Source organism: Artemia franciscana, chromosome 20, assembly GCF_032884065.1.
Source record: "Artemia franciscana chromosome 20, ASM3288406v1, whole genome shotgun sequence".
NCBI lineage: Eukaryota > Metazoa > Arthropoda > Branchiopoda > Anostraca > Artemiidae > Artemia > Artemia franciscana.
This window is the reverse complement of record NC_088882.1, coordinates 16612911-16629782: the sequence shown is the minus strand read 5'-3', so window position 1 is coordinate 16629782 and position 16872 is coordinate 16612911. Positions and strand designations below refer to the sequence as shown.

The 16872-nt window shown below is 33.5% G+C and overlaps 1 protein-coding gene across 1 annotated transcript in view; it reads right to left on the bottom strand.

Moving 5' to 3' along the window:
- Window positions 1-16872, bottom strand: part of LOC136039807 (unconventional myosin-IXa-like) — a gene marked incomplete in the record, with an annotated part of 112307 nt that overhangs the window by 2738 nt on the left and 92697 nt on the right. The window contains 5 exon segments of the mRNA XM_065723707.1: window positions 5171-5586; window positions 7827-8031; window positions 9456-9664; window positions 12311-12482; window positions 13207-13396. Coding sequence (XP_065579779.1) covers window positions 5171-5586; window positions 7827-8031; window positions 9456-9664; window positions 12311-12482; window positions 13207-13396 — 1192 coding nt within the window.

Below are 16872 nucleotides of genomic sequence, written 5' to 3'. Positions count from 1 at the left end.
GACCTGGTTAATTTTCCGATTTTTAAGATTTTTCTTAAGTTTTTATAAATGATGGGTGATCATTTTGGATGAAAAACCGCTTTGTTAGAATTTGTTTATGTATATGTGAAGGAGAAGTTATGGATCCATTTGTTTTTGCACGATTTTCGCGGGAGGAGGTGGATATGAAATCTCTGAACATTCCTCTAAATTAAGTTTGTCAATGTTTTACAATCAAATTTTCTCCGTTGTTAAGGAAGGAAAGATGTGTTTTTTTTTTATTGGCATTCTGTAACGTAAATTAATGTAAAATGCAAAATGGCCTATGATTCTTCAGCTAAATATAATCGACCAATCGGAATTAGGCCTACATTCTTAAGGGAATTAAGCAAGGTAGTGTGACAAGTCTAATAAGCCAATGTGAAATCAATGTAAGGCTTGGTCTTCATTACTTCAATAATGGCTGGGGATTTGAACGTTAAATATTTAAAAAAAGAGTTTTACCTTTAAGACTTAGATATTCCTAAAAAAAAGTTTTTTTTTTGCTAAAGCTCTCCATATTAACACATTGGTCTGTTACAATTCTATCAATCAAGTAATCAATCAATTTATTTAAAAGAAACAGGGAAAAAATTATAAAGCTTCAGACCCCCCACAAAGGCTCTTTGGCCTGTGAGGGTGGGAGACTTAACAATACGTTAAATAATAAGACTAAAATCAAACAGAAGGACAAGAAGAAAGAAAAAGATAATTAAACAGCAAAAACGGAAAAAAATACCATGTGAATCAAAATACATGGATTAGATAAACTGAAAAGAAAAGAAAGAGAGGAAAAAGAGAAGGGAGGAGAGAAATAACTCTTTAGACATAGAACGTGGTCAGTTAGCTCTTTTTAAATTGTCCATAAGACTGACATAGCCGAATTTTAATATACAGGGAATTCCAGATGGATGCACAACAAAAACTGGATTAAAATCTAATCTTCTAGTTTTAGTTTTATGAATGAAAATATCCATGTCATTTCTAATAGAAAAAGATGGAAATCTTATTATTCTTCGAATTTTTAATCTGAATTATTCATGTATAGACTTATGAAAAACATTTGGGCTCCCCAGAGCGCAGCCAAAGAAAGTAAAAACTTTTTGGATGTTGGATGTCCAAAAATTGGATGTCTATTTCTGTATCCACTGCCTTCCATGTGCTTGAACCATCTGACTATTTCTTAACTTGATTTTATAAAATGCATATTTGAATATTCTTCCATTACAGGATTATTTCAATTTATACTTTCGAATTATTTTAAGACATACTTTTAAAGAGTATTATATGTTACTATAAATATTATTTTTTATCAACTAGCTAAATGTTGGCTACTAAATCTTCTTTCATATAAAACCAGCAATAATTTGATTTCTTTAGCAATGCCAAAATTAGAAAAATAGTAGAATGATATTTGCTAATTTCGTAAAAGTAAAAAAATGAAAACAAATCTCAGTATATATTCTTATGAAAATGCTCATAAGCTTGCAATTGTTCCCAGTAACAAGAAGTGGTGCAAAGATTCTGATTATGCCAATGTACTCTACGTATATAATTTTGGTCAAATATTGTCAAAAGCTGACCTTTGAAAAAAATTTCTGTTTTTTTTGTTAGTTTTTTTTTATAGCTAAAGGGCTAACCTCTTGCATTTTGGTCTTTAGCTTCCTTAAATCTTACACTATGTCAAAATGTCTTTATCAAACAGTTTGTGGTAACGAACTGTAGTAAAGAGCGACCCGGCTCAATAGTGACCAAAACTCTAAAAAACGGAATTTTGATACCAATAGTTACATCAAAAGAATCGCATTTTAATGCTGGTTTTAAATATATAAGTTTCATCAAGTTTAGTCTTACCCATCAAAAGTTACGAGCCTAAGAAAATCTGCCCTATTTTAGAAAATAGGGTGAAACACCCCCTAAAAGTCATAGAATCTTAGTGAAAATCACACCATCAGATTCGGCGTATCAGAAAACCCTATTGTACAAGTTCTAAGATCCTATCTACAAAAAATGTGGAATTTTGTATTTTTTGCCAGAAGACAAATCACGGATGCATGTTTATTTGTTTGTTTTTTTTTTGTTTTTTTTTCTTTTTCCCAGGGGTGATCGTATCTACCCAGTGGTCCTAGAATTTTGAAAGAGGGCTCATTCGAACGGAAATGAAAAGTTCTAGTGCCCTTTTTAAATGACCAAAAAAATCGGAGGGCACCTAGGCCCCCTCCCACGCTCATTTTTTCGCAAAGTAGTCGGATCAAAATTCTGAGATAGCCATTTTATTCAGCATAGTCGGAAAACCTTGTAACTATGTCTTTGGGGACGACTTACACCCCCACAGTCCCCGTGGGAGGGGCTGCAAGTTGCAAATTTTGACCAGTGTTTGCATATATTAATGGTTATTGGGAAATGTGGAGACGTTTTCAGGGGGAATTTTTCGGTTGGGAGGGGGGGGGTGATAAGAGGGGGCTATGTGGGGGAAAATTTCCATGGAGGAATTTGTCATGGGGGAAGAAGATTTCCATAAAGGGGGCGCAGCATTTTCTAGCATTATTTAAAAAAACAATGAGAAAATAAATATGAAAAAGTTTTTTTCAACTGGAAGTATGGAAAAGCTTTAAAACTTAAAACAAACAGAAAATATTACGCATATAAGGGGTTCCCCTCCTCCTAATACCTCACTTTTACGCTAAAGGATTTTTAGTAATTTCAACTATTTATTCTACGTCCTTTGTGATTCAGGGGAAAAAATTTAAGCTTTAGTGCAAAGAGTTATTGACGAGGTATTGACGAGTGGGCGAACCTTCTCATATACGTAATAAAAACATACGAACATAGAAGTTTGTTACGTAAGCTAATTCGTAAGTTACGTATATCTTTTACTAATGAAAACGTTCGTAAAAACTAAAAGTTCTAGTTGCCTTTTTAAGTACCCAAAAAATTGGAGAGCAACTGGGCCTCCTTCCCCTCCTTTTTTCGCAAAATCATTCGATCAATACTATGGGAAAGCCATTTAGCCAAATAAATAAATATGCAAATTTCGCTTTAATTATTAATCTGCGGAGAGCCGAAATCAAAACATGGATTAACTAAAAAACGTTCAGAAATTAAATAAAAAAACAAGTTTTTTTAACTGAAAGTAAGGAGCGACATTAAAACTTAAAACAAACAGAAATTACCCCGTATATGAAAGGGGCTGCTCCTTCTTCAACGCCCTGCTCTTTACGCTAAAGTTTTTACTGTTTTAAAAAGTAGAATTGAGAGAAAGAGTCAAACTTTAGTGCAAAGAGCAGGGCGTTGAAGAAGGAGCAGCCCCTTTCATATACGGGGTAATTTCTGTTCGTTTTAAGTTTTAATGTCGCTCCCTACTTTCAGTTAAAAAAAAACTTGTTTTTATTATTTAATATTAGGTTAAAAGACGTCTAGCGAAACATTGGGTCAGTTTTAGTCGCATTGTTACATAATCGAACTATAACACTTTCTACAAAGTAGGCCAGCATTAAGTCATCAGGTTTAAAAACTGTGGGATCTAATTATCAATATTTTTAATTTTAAATCTAAGCAAACTTATATAATTTCTTGTACTTTGGATGCAAATTTTTATGGATAATGTCAGATTACGAAATAAAATGCATTAACATGATCTAATCTAGTTTTTTTTTTAAATTAGCTTTAACAATGCTAGATGGCCGACCCTAAAATTCATAACAAAAAGTCTGCAGTCAGGCACTCGTCATATAAAAGAAATTGGTGTTAATACCAATTCCATCAAAACAAAAAGCTACACAGCTAACCAGCATGTCTTTGGATCCAGTAGTAATTTAAAAATCTCGGTTTATTATCTCGTAAGGAAGACTTAACATGTGAGATAACTTTCTTTTTTAACTACTGTGTGAAAAATTTTAGTATCTAACGAGTATAAAGGGTGTCTTTCGATTTTTCCCATAAGTACACCAATTTTTTTATTTCAGAACGCAGTTTCCTGACTATATTAAAGAGATACAATTGATTCCATTTCGGAAGGGCTCTATACCTCCCTCGCCCAGTTATACCATTGATACCGCAGTGAGATCCCCATAGCTTAAAACTCATTGCTGTAACTTTTAGTATGTCATTGGTCTTTCATATAAATCGACTAAAGCTGATCAGCATTGTCAACGCGGTACACTTGTACCTTTTTTGGTACAATTTAAAGGTCTTAGTACAATGCGGTACAATTGGTAATTTTTTGGTATAATACAATTTTTCGGCCCAGTTTTGCGGACCATTTGGGTGCTTCCTAACTCGAATGTCGGTTCAAGTTACTGTTTTCGAAAATTTTCTTCTTTTTGCGATAAATTTTTAACCAGCTGTTCAAATGGTAAAGATTAATCTCTCACGATACAATTTTAGTCAGAAAACCGGTACAGGTTATTTCAAGGCGTTGGCAACGCTGAAGCTAGTACTAATGTCTGTAAATTCCAATTAGCGATATACAGCTCAATAACAATCACAAAATTTTTTTAAATGAAATAAAATTAGCGGAATTATTACGAAAATGCTTACACGGCACTCACAGCTACAACACTGTAATGAATTTTGGGTTCTATCATTGAGTCACTGTCATGAAAATGAAATTTTAAAAGCTTGCAAACATAGTGCTTTTCTATCCTCTTCTTCCTTTTTTTATTTAGTTTGACAGGCTCTAAGGCCTCGTAACATCTAAAGAAATAAGTGGCAGTTTTTTTCTCAAGACTAGTACTTTTTTATACCTTTTTTAGCTACAGCTAACAGTTTGTTCTGAAAGTTAAAGGATCGCTTATACCTTTTTGCGTATTCTGGCAAGTACCATTTCCAGTTTTTCCACTGACTCATATTAATATTCCCCACTAAGATATACTGATACCATCAGGGCCACTCTTTGGCATTTCAAGGCCTTCCTTTCTAAAAACAGTCTATATAGCCCATAATCTTTAAAAAGGAATTTTGGAATTTACTCATAACCAAACAAACATATAAAAATGTGTGCTTTCGGTTATTGTCTGAAAAATAATCAGCCAATCAGTGTTTTTATTGTATTCTGTAAGAAAATCTTGTTTTGAGCCTTGAGCGTATTGGGAAGTTAAAGAAAGCTAGTCACATAAAAAGAGAAGAAAAAAACAGATGAGTAATAGCTTACCAGGATATGAATTTTTCATCACTCTTGTCTGAGGGTATCCGAGTTTTGTATTCCCTGCAACCGTGTATCCTCTAGCAGGTGGTACTGGAGGAGGTCTTTCCTTATCAATACCAAAAAGTTGTTGTACACTTTTGAGATCAAACCTTTCAGAATTGGCTTGAATCAAAGCTTCAGGTGGAGGTGTGCATGCAATTGGTTGTGGTCTAGGTCTGCTTAGTTGTTGTCTCTGATTTGTAGGTTGCAACAGCGAACTTTTTAAGGGTAAAAAGCGGGATCTCATAGCTTCTAGCCGGATGTCAAGCTGGCGACGCCAAACTTTGCGACTTATGTATCCACGGTAATGTGATTGTATTAAGATAGCAGCTCTGTGACGTGTTTCTGTTCGAAGTGTCTCTAGTTGCTGCCTGGCTGCCTCGCTAAAAATGCCAAGGTTATTACAAATCAAACAGTAAAAAGATTTGAGCTAAAGGGTATAATGGGTTAGATTCAAAATTACAAACAGTAAAGCACAAATTTCTGTAGTCCTAAGCTTGAAATTGCAATAGCTTACAAAATAGAGCAAGTTTAATCCAGACTTGGAGTTGAAATGCTACGAAGGTGGAAATTCAAGGGTGATGGCATAACGAAAGCCAATTTTACATTTCTAGAAATCGGCTCGCGTGAAAAATCAAAGTATTTGGGTCATTTATCAGTTTTAAAGGGGGTTTAAAAGAGCGAAAGGAGGGAATGTTTGTAACAGTAAGGAGCAAGGTCAGCCCTCAAACGTCAAGAAAAATTGCTCCAGATAAGGGGGCGTATGCGTTCATCCTAAACACACGATGAATATTTCTCTCTATTGGAAGCAAAATGTACTTGGAAATGTAAACAAAATTCATTTAGATACGGATTCTGCCACTGTCATTTTTTCCCAGTTATAGAAGTGTGAAAACGTTAATGAACAACGCTGGTAAATAATGGTAGTTCTGAAGGATAAAAATTCTGTTGTCTTTAAAGAATTTTTTTCTAACACAAAACAAAAATATTGTTGACGAGGTTTTTTTTAAACTTTCTGTTTGAATAAACAGAAGTTTATTCATAACTTCTCTGTTTTGGAATAAAAGAGTGAATTTTGTTACAAAATCATGGGAAAATAGCTATAGCTAAATGTACGTATGCCTAAGGAAAGCAGATTTTTTCAGATTTATTCAAAGAAAATCGAACAAGCAATTTCGCTTAAAAGTGGACTTGAAGTGTTTTTCAGTTATATATGGTTTTAAAAAAGGGTGTGACAGAAGTGTTTTCCATGTTACAACTTTGCCATTTAAAACTAATTTAGAAACCAGTATTAAAGAAATATTTACGCTTCTATGGAAACAAGTGTTAACAAATCCCACGGCGTAAAAAAAATGTTTTTTCCGGATGAAACTGTGAACATAATATACATAATATCCAATAAAAGGACAAGTTCAAAATAGTAACAAGCGCAAGTTGACATAAAAATGTACCTACAAAAGAAGGATTGTTCTGGCGGGTGCGTTCTGGAGTTTTGACTGATTAACAAATTCCTACAACTGCAACTTCAGCTTGTTTAAATTTTGTGCTATTCGGTTTTTCATAGTTAGCGCAAACGTGACAAAAATGAAAACGCTTGAAATTTGAAATAAAATGGTATTGACCCACTAAAGAAACAAAGAAAGACCAGAACTAAATTAGGATAAAAAAACCAGTATCCAATTGAGCAAAATTATGTAAAACCAAAACCCTCACACCTTGTTACCAAAGAGGAATTGAGAAGAATTATTTATATCAATGAATAACTAAAACTCTAAGCTATGCATCAATATGGTTAATATTAAAATGATTTAAGATCAAATACTTGAAATTATTAGCTTATTGACTTACCTACAAGGACTTCTTTTTGGAAATACCGATTATTCTATTTTGATGTATATATCCTTTCACTGACTCAGTTTTATTCACATATTAAAATAAAGCTGATTTTCTTCATATTCTAAAAATGTAACTTTTATTGCTTGATATTTTTTCTATAAATCATAAATATTAAACATAATTGCGTTTTTCACTTGCTTGTCATACTATTGGTGAAAATTTCACCAAAAACGCGGGGCTCTTGTTACTACCCTTGCATTGCATCATGCTGTATTAAGAAATGGGGTGCTCCAAAATCCCATCTTTATTTTTCCAGAATCCAAAGAAAAGTGGTCTTTCCCAAAAAGAAGTCTTTTACTCTTGAGTTTTAGGTTGGAAAGCTAGTTTCAAAATATTTAGAACTTGAAGATGCAAATTTATTTGCACTGAACATTTTTAAAGTTATAATCATTCACTCCCCGTGAGCTAATTCTCTCTGCACTCACGCTAGATTTATTTCTCAAATTGGAGTCCTAATCAAATATTTATAATCTAACTAGATAGCGTTGCAACAGGCGAACAGCCACCACTTTTTTAACAAGAATGCTGGCAACAATAGTAATCAAACGATTAGTTTGAAAAAGCAGACCTAAACACTTTGTTTTATTGCTTGAAAGAAACTTTTTCAGACTTTTCCAGGTGGGACGAAGAAAAGACATAAGGAGCTGGGGAAAACACTCGCTGTCTGTAGTCTGTTAAAATTTAATAGCCCCATGCGTCCAATTTGCTGTCAAAATTTAAGACCCACCTTAAGAAGATATGCCTTTTTCCTAGAGACCACGATGTTGTTGCATGACCAAGGGGAGGAAGTGCAGGCATAGCTGTTTTAAATCCTTCAAGTATCAGCTGACAGTCATCTAAGGCGCTGTCTTCACTGCGTTTAAGTCTCTTGAAAGGGGCAAGAAGGCGATACCGTGAGTTAAAGGCTTTGAATCGCATCCGATGAGGAAATCCTTAAAAAAAAAATTAACCATGAACTCACATATCCCTAATTTACTCTTAGAATTAAAGTTTTGAATAGATTGCTAAAATGGGGTCAACTTTACGATATCCCAATACATTTGCAAACCCCTCTTTTGGGTGGAACAATAATTGAATTTTCTAAGTTTGTGTCGAGTACTGTTTTAAAACACAGAAATCTCTTCACACACAAAAAATTGTTTGCAAGCAGTCGATAGCAAGCTAACTACCATTTGCACAGCCAATCCGACAATCAGAATCAAAATATGACCTAAACCAGAAGGCAATATTCACTGGAGGAAACCTGAACTTGTAAAATAAAATAAGGATATGGCAAAAAGCTCGAAAAATGAAAGAATCAATAAAAATAGCATAATCAATGCAGAACCCTTTAATAAAAGGCTTTTGAAATTTGAATTTTCGAAAAAACGTGCTTCCAGATAAGCTAGTCAAATTTAACTCTTTTTCCTGCTGTTGGGAGTATTTTTCTGTGAATAGGATTGTTTGATGCAGCCTGTTGTTTGATTATATTCGTGCTGTTCAGTTATTTTTACTTAATGTTAGTAATTACTTTAATTTTTATTTTGTGGTTTTACCATTTTGATCGTTTTGCTTTTTCTGTTGAAATGCAGTTTTTATTACGTTACATGTGTTTTTTTTTGTCATTTTGTTATCAAGGTTTATTTTCTTTTTATTGGTAAGCAATCAGGATTGCCTTAAATCACAAGGTTTTTCTTACTAAAACCTAAATTTATTAAATTAAAGATAAATTACCTAATCTCTAATTGAATGTGTTATAACAAAAATATAACATTCCTGTATACTGTACTTATAAGCAACATACGTCCTTAGTCGTTCGTTTGCTGTAGGCTACTAGTCATGGCCCATGTTCCATCAAAGTCAGGGAGAGAATAGTAGAGGTAGAGAGAGAGAGCAAATTTTATTTTGCATAAACTGTTAGTATAAAAGGAAATATCCAAATGCATCATAGTAGTTGTATTAGAATACCTTGTTCTTCAGTTGTGCTTCACTTTTGTTTCAAGTCTGAAACAACTAAATTTTGCAAAAGAAAACTTCACCCAAAATATAACTCAGAAATATAATTCTGAGCAAAGGAAAAATTTCGAAAACACATTTGCAATCAGCATAAAGAGAAAGAGAGAAGAAATGAAACAACAAATACACTATGTAGAGAAATAGACATAGAAGCAGAAAATAGACGAATAAAGAAGAAAAAAACAACAAATACACTATGGAGGGAAGAAAAGAAACAACACATACACTATGGACAGAAATAGTTATAGAAATAAAACTAGACGGTCTTGAAGAATAGTAAATTAGACGTTGTAGAGAAAGCGAGAGAGTGAGAGAGAGGGAGGGAGAATAAGTAGAGAAAACTAAACAGAAATGAAATTACCTGAAGACATAAGTCCAACAGTTTCCAAAACTTGTAGTGCTCTTAATTGTGGAGCAACTGTTTTGCTGTCGAATTCGACGGATTCGTTTGAATTCGCTCGCATACATCTGACGAAATGAGGTTTTGCATGAACGAGCGTTCTGAGTAAGTTATCAAGACGAGTATGGAAATCTTGAGTAAGAGTTGAAATTGGCTCATCCCCATTAACTCTGAAATAAGACGTTTTTATTTTAATTTTATTTTGGGTATTATTTCTTCAAATTGTCATTACAAATAACATGGGAAAAGTAGGCAGAAACTCTCCGCCCACCCCTCCCCAAAAAAACTGGTCTTTGCTATCTAGTGATTCTCAGAAAGGCAATACTAATGCCGTTAAAGAAATATTAAAATCAGATGGCTGATCTTAAAGAATAGACAGCTCGGATTTTCGCCCACTAGAACACAGTTATTTCGGATTAAACCATGTATTATCATACTTTCAGCTATCAGATATGAGTAGCCGTTCAGCTAGAAATAGCCGTTATTTTGTATTTATGCATATATGCTTAAACTACCGTCTTTAAAGTAAAGGAAATGAATTTCTACTTTTGTGCTGAAAACAACCGCAGATGGATTTTGAGATTTTTGTGATCACAGGAGTTTTTTTTGTACTAAAATTATTTTGAAAGGACGTGATTGAAAGGACGAATGTGATTGAAAGGACGAATCTCTAAAAAGAAGCAGAGGATGTTATTTACAAATCTGATCTATAACCTGACATACTAAACAGAGTTAGTCTGAAACTTGAGAGGTAGCTTAAAAAAATTACTTTTGAGGCTGCTTACAAAGAAGCAAGCATAGGTGGAAAGTCCTAATGGCAGTATAAAGATTTAATAAAATCACAAAAGGATAAGTACTATTTCAAATATTGTAATATATTTACATTTTGTAGCCCAGCCCGTCTGGCCCGGTCTTAGAAGCCATTTTAACACCATCTTCCTCGTTTAATCTTACTGTAAATTAAAAGAATCATCCAATTTGTGACGGAGCTTAAAATCTTTGGAAAATAATTGTTTATCCGTTTGAACAGTTCAGCTCTTATTATTTCCCCGTTTGCACTTTTTCTCCCTTTAACTTTGGACTTTTCCCCTATTAAATCCTCTCCAGTTTAGACTTTTCTTTTTTCCTTTTTTTATTTGTGTTTTTTTCTCATTACCGTTATTTCTCCGTGATGGGTATGGTTGGATTTTTCTTTCTTTAAGTGTATTTACCTCAGGCACGTACCGAGGATTTTTTTTTGGGTGGGGGTGACAAAAGACAAATTTTATTGGGTATTATGAGTAAGAGGTGCGCAGAAACTCAAGAAATATACAATTTCAGGGGACTTACCCTCCCCCCAGGTATGCCCCTGATTTAGTAATCATCGTGTCCAAAAGGAAGTAGCATACCTATGTCTCCATATTTTAAAGTTGAGTGAAAATAAAGCTTTGAGCATCTTGGCTGAACAGCCTTTTTTTGAAGAATTTAAAGAGAAACAGTCTGTAAAATTACACCATGCAGCTGAACAAGATGGCTTCATTCCAACATATAGCACATAGAATTCTGAGTTGAGCTAGAGGTACTAAAAATCTGACTGTATTGATACAGCACGACAGCATTTGGTAATAAGGCTAAGAAACATCAGTGTAAAGATTACTTTGGAAAAAGCTTAGATTCAAAATGCAAAGAACCAGTACACTTAGATAACTTCGAAGACCACACTGCCTTTCCATGACGAAAGTAAAACAGTTCAAAATAGGGATGAAACCTTTCTATTGACAGTGAACAGATACAGAATTTAACTGGATATTTCGAACACATATACTGTGTTCATCATCAGCAGTAAAACTCTGATGATGATGTCTTACTGCTGATGATGAACACTGTATATGTGTTCGAAATATCCAGTTAAATTTTGTATCTGTTCACTGTCAATAAAAAGGTTTCATCCCTATTTTGAACTGTTTTACTTTCCAGTACACTTAGAAGATAAACACATACAACAGACTAAAATATCTTAATAGTAGAGAAAAATTTATACTTTTTTATAAAAAAAAAACACCTTTGTCGCTCTTGGAAAAATCTCCATGCTTCGCCTTGCCGACAGATAATTTTTCAAAAGGCAAAAATATGAATAACCAATGCTTCTACGGTATAGAATGCAATCCTTTTGTTATGAGAATGGTTTTCCTTAAGTTCATAGAATTTTTAATAGGGGTCAATTTTTATAGGTTTCCATGAGTTAATTAAAAGCTATGCAAAAGACAGGGCTGTTAATAATAATCCTCCCCCCTACCTCCTAGAATATAAACAATCAGCTGCAAAATCAAGTAGCAAACAAAGATTTTTCAAAAGAATCTTTTTTCGGTTAACTATTTTTTCGGCCGCGACAATATTTTTTTATTTATTTATTTATTTTTTAAAGCAGGTATAGTAAAATAAGATCTAGGTAATCGCGTAACTTGTGATAGCCATTTTTAAGTACAGTTTTAGAGGTGGTAAAACCCAAGTATTACCATTTCGAGCCTCAAAGGAAAACCTCAAAACAGATGTACATAGAGCTGTTATTTTGCCTTTTAAAATGGATGTAGTCAAAGAAGCTTGCATAATTTGTTACATATTGTGTCTAAAATACATTGCAAGGGAAGTAGACAAAGCTTCCTGGAAGCTGGGGGAGTGCGGTACAATTCTACCTTTCACAAGGCCTTCTCACTAGAGAAGTGGTGATCCTTCATTTTAATATAGCGAGGAAAGTGACACAGCTTTGTGCTGTGTGGGCGTCCAGTGGCTTCGGGATGCGATGAGTTTTTAGCAGTAGTAGTGGTAAGAAAACTTACAGCTCGGTATGAGATGTTGGAGATATTCTAAATCTGATGCCACGTGGTGCTGGCTCTCCATTATACAGTGCTTTAAGTTCACTGGCAAATAAATGAGTTGCAAAACCGAATTGACAGCTGTTTTTGTGAAACACTGAAACAAGGTCATCTGGTAATACATCACGATTTGTATCTACAAAAAAAGATATATATAGTCACAAAGAAGATCTTGAAAGGTATGCTTAAGTACCAAGTTATCCTAGAATTAAGGCTTTCATTTCAGCCATTTTGTCCTTTCATTCATATAACTTTGGAGATTGATTAATTAAAAAAAATAATTTTTTTGGTGAATTATTGTCAGATGTTTTGCGTTCGACTAGTTATGTTTCGGACTGGACAGGAGCTCATTTTTGGATTTTATTTATTTTGCTCTTTATGTTTGTTCTGCTTTTAGTCTGTAATAGCTTTTAGCTTTTTGATACTTTACTTTGGTTTTTAACTTCTTGATTTGTTTTTTAATCTGCAATGTTTTTAGTTTTCATTTCTTTTTTTTTCTGCTTGCACTGTGGACGTCTTGTCGTTTATACAGGATAAATATTTGTGATAAGTTATTCTTTATTGAATTTTAATGAGTTTAAAATCCTATTTGTTAGTTATTGTTTTTTTTGCTTTTACCCTGATTTGACAACTGAATGGCTCATATTTCTTTCTCATGTGATATTAAGTAGAAAAAAAATACCTCAAGTTTAAAGTCACAAAACTTTAGCACATTCTTTTTATGCGAAAAATTTCAATTCTTGTAAAAAAAAAATATCCAAAATAAATTTTGAATTTACTACCTCCCTTCTTCTGGCTTGAGAAACTCATCAATTATTTTAGTAGGCACTTGCAATGACAAAAAAAAGCTTTAAGCTTACCTAAGAAATCCGAAGCATCATAATCGACTTTCCCAGCAAAATGCTGAATCGCGAACATTCTTGCCAGGCTAGATTTCGAGTTTAGTAGCCGATTATTTGCCTTATGCTGTGTCTTAACCTTTTGTACGTATGACTCTGCGGTGCCTCTTGTTTGGCATTCAACATCTAACATGCTAAGCAATCCGGTTCTCTGTAAAGGATTTTAAAATTTGTAATTAATTGAGGCTGTTCAAATCATTTAAAGCGATAAGACTACCAACTGTCATTTTTCTTCTGGATATTGAAAATTCACTGCCATCTATCAGTGCCATCCAAATTTCTTGTGTTTGTCTTAGTAATAATAATAATAGCAATAAATGATGATAATATGATATTTCTAAGTTTTTAAGCCATACGCACAAAGTTGCTACCTATAATATAGGGACGTGCGGGAGGGGGGGGACACGCCCCACTTAAAGCCTTAATTTTATTAAATTTCTGACCCCTACCTATTCAAATTATCAAATAAATTTGTTTTCCTCGTTGCCTCCCCCCAATTCTCTTATGATTGCTCTTCCTATGACACAAAATTCTACGCAAGTGCTTGCTATGAATTTAAAACTGGTAGCAAAATATGCATAAAAATAATTTCAATAAATATGAATTTACAAGAAAGTATGTACTAAGTAAAAGATACCCAAGATAAAAAAAAAAAACAAGCAACTGTGGGCAATTTATGAAATTGCCAAAAACTGCTACCTAGCTGAGAGAAGTTGGTACAAAAATAGATAAAAGCTGCTCCCTTGCCCCTTCCTAAAGATATGATCCACTGATCGACGAAAGCTTATTGCATCGAAATAGAACATAGCCTCGCATCTGAAGAGCCACTGATTAGGGTTCGAATCGATGAAGATTCGAACACTCGCATATTCAAGTTTCCCTTGACTTAGTCTCAGATTAAAGTGTATGTTTTTAATGAATCTAATTTGGTGGAGACACGGAATTTCTGGCCTAAATGACTGCCAGATCAAAGAGCCGTAAGATTGCAATGAAAATATTGGATGTTTAAGAGTTGAAAACTATTAAAATAAAAGCGTATAAAGTTTTGAGTAGCAGGGGCTGTCGAAAAAAGGGGGCTAGCCTATTTAACGTTTTCCTTAATAATCCAATTTTAATTTTATTGCTAACTTTATATAACTTTTTCCTTGCACACGGAATCTAAAGGTAATTCTTTCACACTTTTCATCCAAATATGCAAGAATTCAACTAAAACATAAGAATTGACCCGATGCACGTTTTCTGGGAGTCCAACCGTCATTAAATAAAGAACGTAAGAGACTTAGTTGAGAAAACTAAGATCCACTTTTGCACTAATACTGTAAACCGCATATTTCGCTATTCTTTCACATACATACGGAGTCCCCAAGAGGCATCAATAACAGAAAGAAATGTCTAAATCCATGAAATTTGATATGATTTTTACTACCATCGAAAAGATACCCTGAATTCTATCGCAAACATTAGCATTGTGAGGCAAAGAAACACTGACTAATGTGCAAGATAGGTATATGGATGAGGCATTGCTCAAGGTACATAGTTTGATCCTCGGAAACGATAAAATTTATGGATTGCAATATAGAGTAAAGGAAGTGGGAGGTGAGATAAAGATGCAGAGAGAGAGAGAGAGAGAGAGAGAGAGAGAGAGAGAGAGAGAGAGAGAGAGAGAGAGAGAGAGAGAGAGAGAGAGAGAGATGAGAGAGAGAGAGAGAGAGAGAGAGAGAGAGAGAGAGAGAGAGAAGAGAGAGAGAGAGAGAGAGAGAGGCGTAAAATTGTATTTAGTGTGTTTTCTTTAAATATGTTTAAATGAAATATATTAGCTACCGCTTGCAGTACTGAAAAAAAATTCCTTATTTTACACCGGTACAAACAATTGATGTAAAGCGCGGAAAATACAAATAAGTATCAATAAAAACCCCTCAACAACATACTCTTTGTAATTCTTTTCTTCTTGGTACGTCCCAAAAATATGGAGCTTCTGTAATTATACGGAATAATTTACAACTTTTAATTTAGGATGGGATGTTTTTTTCTTAACATGATAATTGCGCTTAATTGCTCAAACAAAGACGGGAGGTATCCTTGCATGACAGGTGTGTTGTAAAAAGTCATGTTCTACCATATTAACATGATCAACAGTTACTATTCATCTTAACTTTTAATGGTGGATAATCAAAGTTTCCGACTTAAAAGTGCTGAGTTGTTGACAGGATCGTCAATTTATATCCAATTAACCAGCTTGAGCCAAGGTAAAAATTTTACTGATCGCTGATCATATTTTTAGAAGAAACGGTGACTTTAAACTGAAATTGGAGTTTTGGGGTAAATTTGTTGCTGCACTTACTTTCAGGAAATACTGAGGATAGACAGAGCTTATTCCCAGGGTTCTAACTTGTGAATTTATGGTCCAGATTTGACATGAGCTCGATGCCCATCCCTACAATCCTCAAACCAAAGTTTCAAGATTTTGAGGGCCCTATAAAGTCAAACAAGCTCATGGAAACTAAGATAAATTCCCAGCCAACCAGTCACTTTCACCATTATTCGTTATTAATGTGTTAACTTTTCACTTAGGTAAGTCAAAAACAGAATAAACTATTATTTCAATGCTTCCTCTTGGTTTTTTGGTTCTTTTTTTTAACTAGCTCAATTTAAGTCCTAAAGAATAATAGTCGCATAAAAGAATACAAAATCCTAATTGAACTGCAGGCTGGAAGCCATTAATCTTAGGATGTTGAGATGTTCAATTTACAATTAGCTAAGTATATAATTAACTAACTAATTAACTAAGTATACATATAATTATTATTAATAAAAAATATAGTTCTATCTTTATTTGTAATTAGTGCTATTATTTGGTTTTGTAACCACAAATATTTTCCACCAAAATTTGGGAACAAAGCAGGAAAATGATAGTAAACTTTTACTTTCAGTTTCCCCTAGATACCTTACATATTTAGAACAAATTATTACACTTCCGGTACCAAGACTTCGTGAAGTGTTGTAGCAATTGTGATCCATAGGTCGAAGACGGTACAAAGAAAAGGATATTAAACTTAGATTAGCAGAAATAAATTTCAAACACTTCAATCTTAAAACGATCAGAAGTTACTATAAAAGAATAAATGAAACCCAAAACAAACAGAGATTAATATAAACGATCGCAGCAAACATAGAGATAACATGTAACAATATAGCTGAATAAATACATCTTAAAAGGAACAAAAATTAAATTAAACATTCATGTCAGACTTAAAATGGACAAAAATTATAAGAAACAGGAGTTTGGTTACTCCCCTATTCCCTCTTTCTTAACCGTAAAGCTCTTAATCTTTTTATGTTATTTGCGTTTTTATTGAAAACTTTATTAATTCTTGAACACCATTCTTTTGTTTTTTTTAAACATCGACAACAAATAAATAGAAAATCACTATAATAATCAAAATAACTGGAAAAAATGAAATTTAAATAAATATTTAATATATAATAATATTAATTGCTGAAACTCAGCAATTCAAGATTTTATTCCCCTGTAATTTCTATTTTAATTCCTCCATATTGTAGATATTAAAGAAAATATTTGTAATATATTGAGATTTCATTAAAGCGCAAATTTTGATCTGATGTATT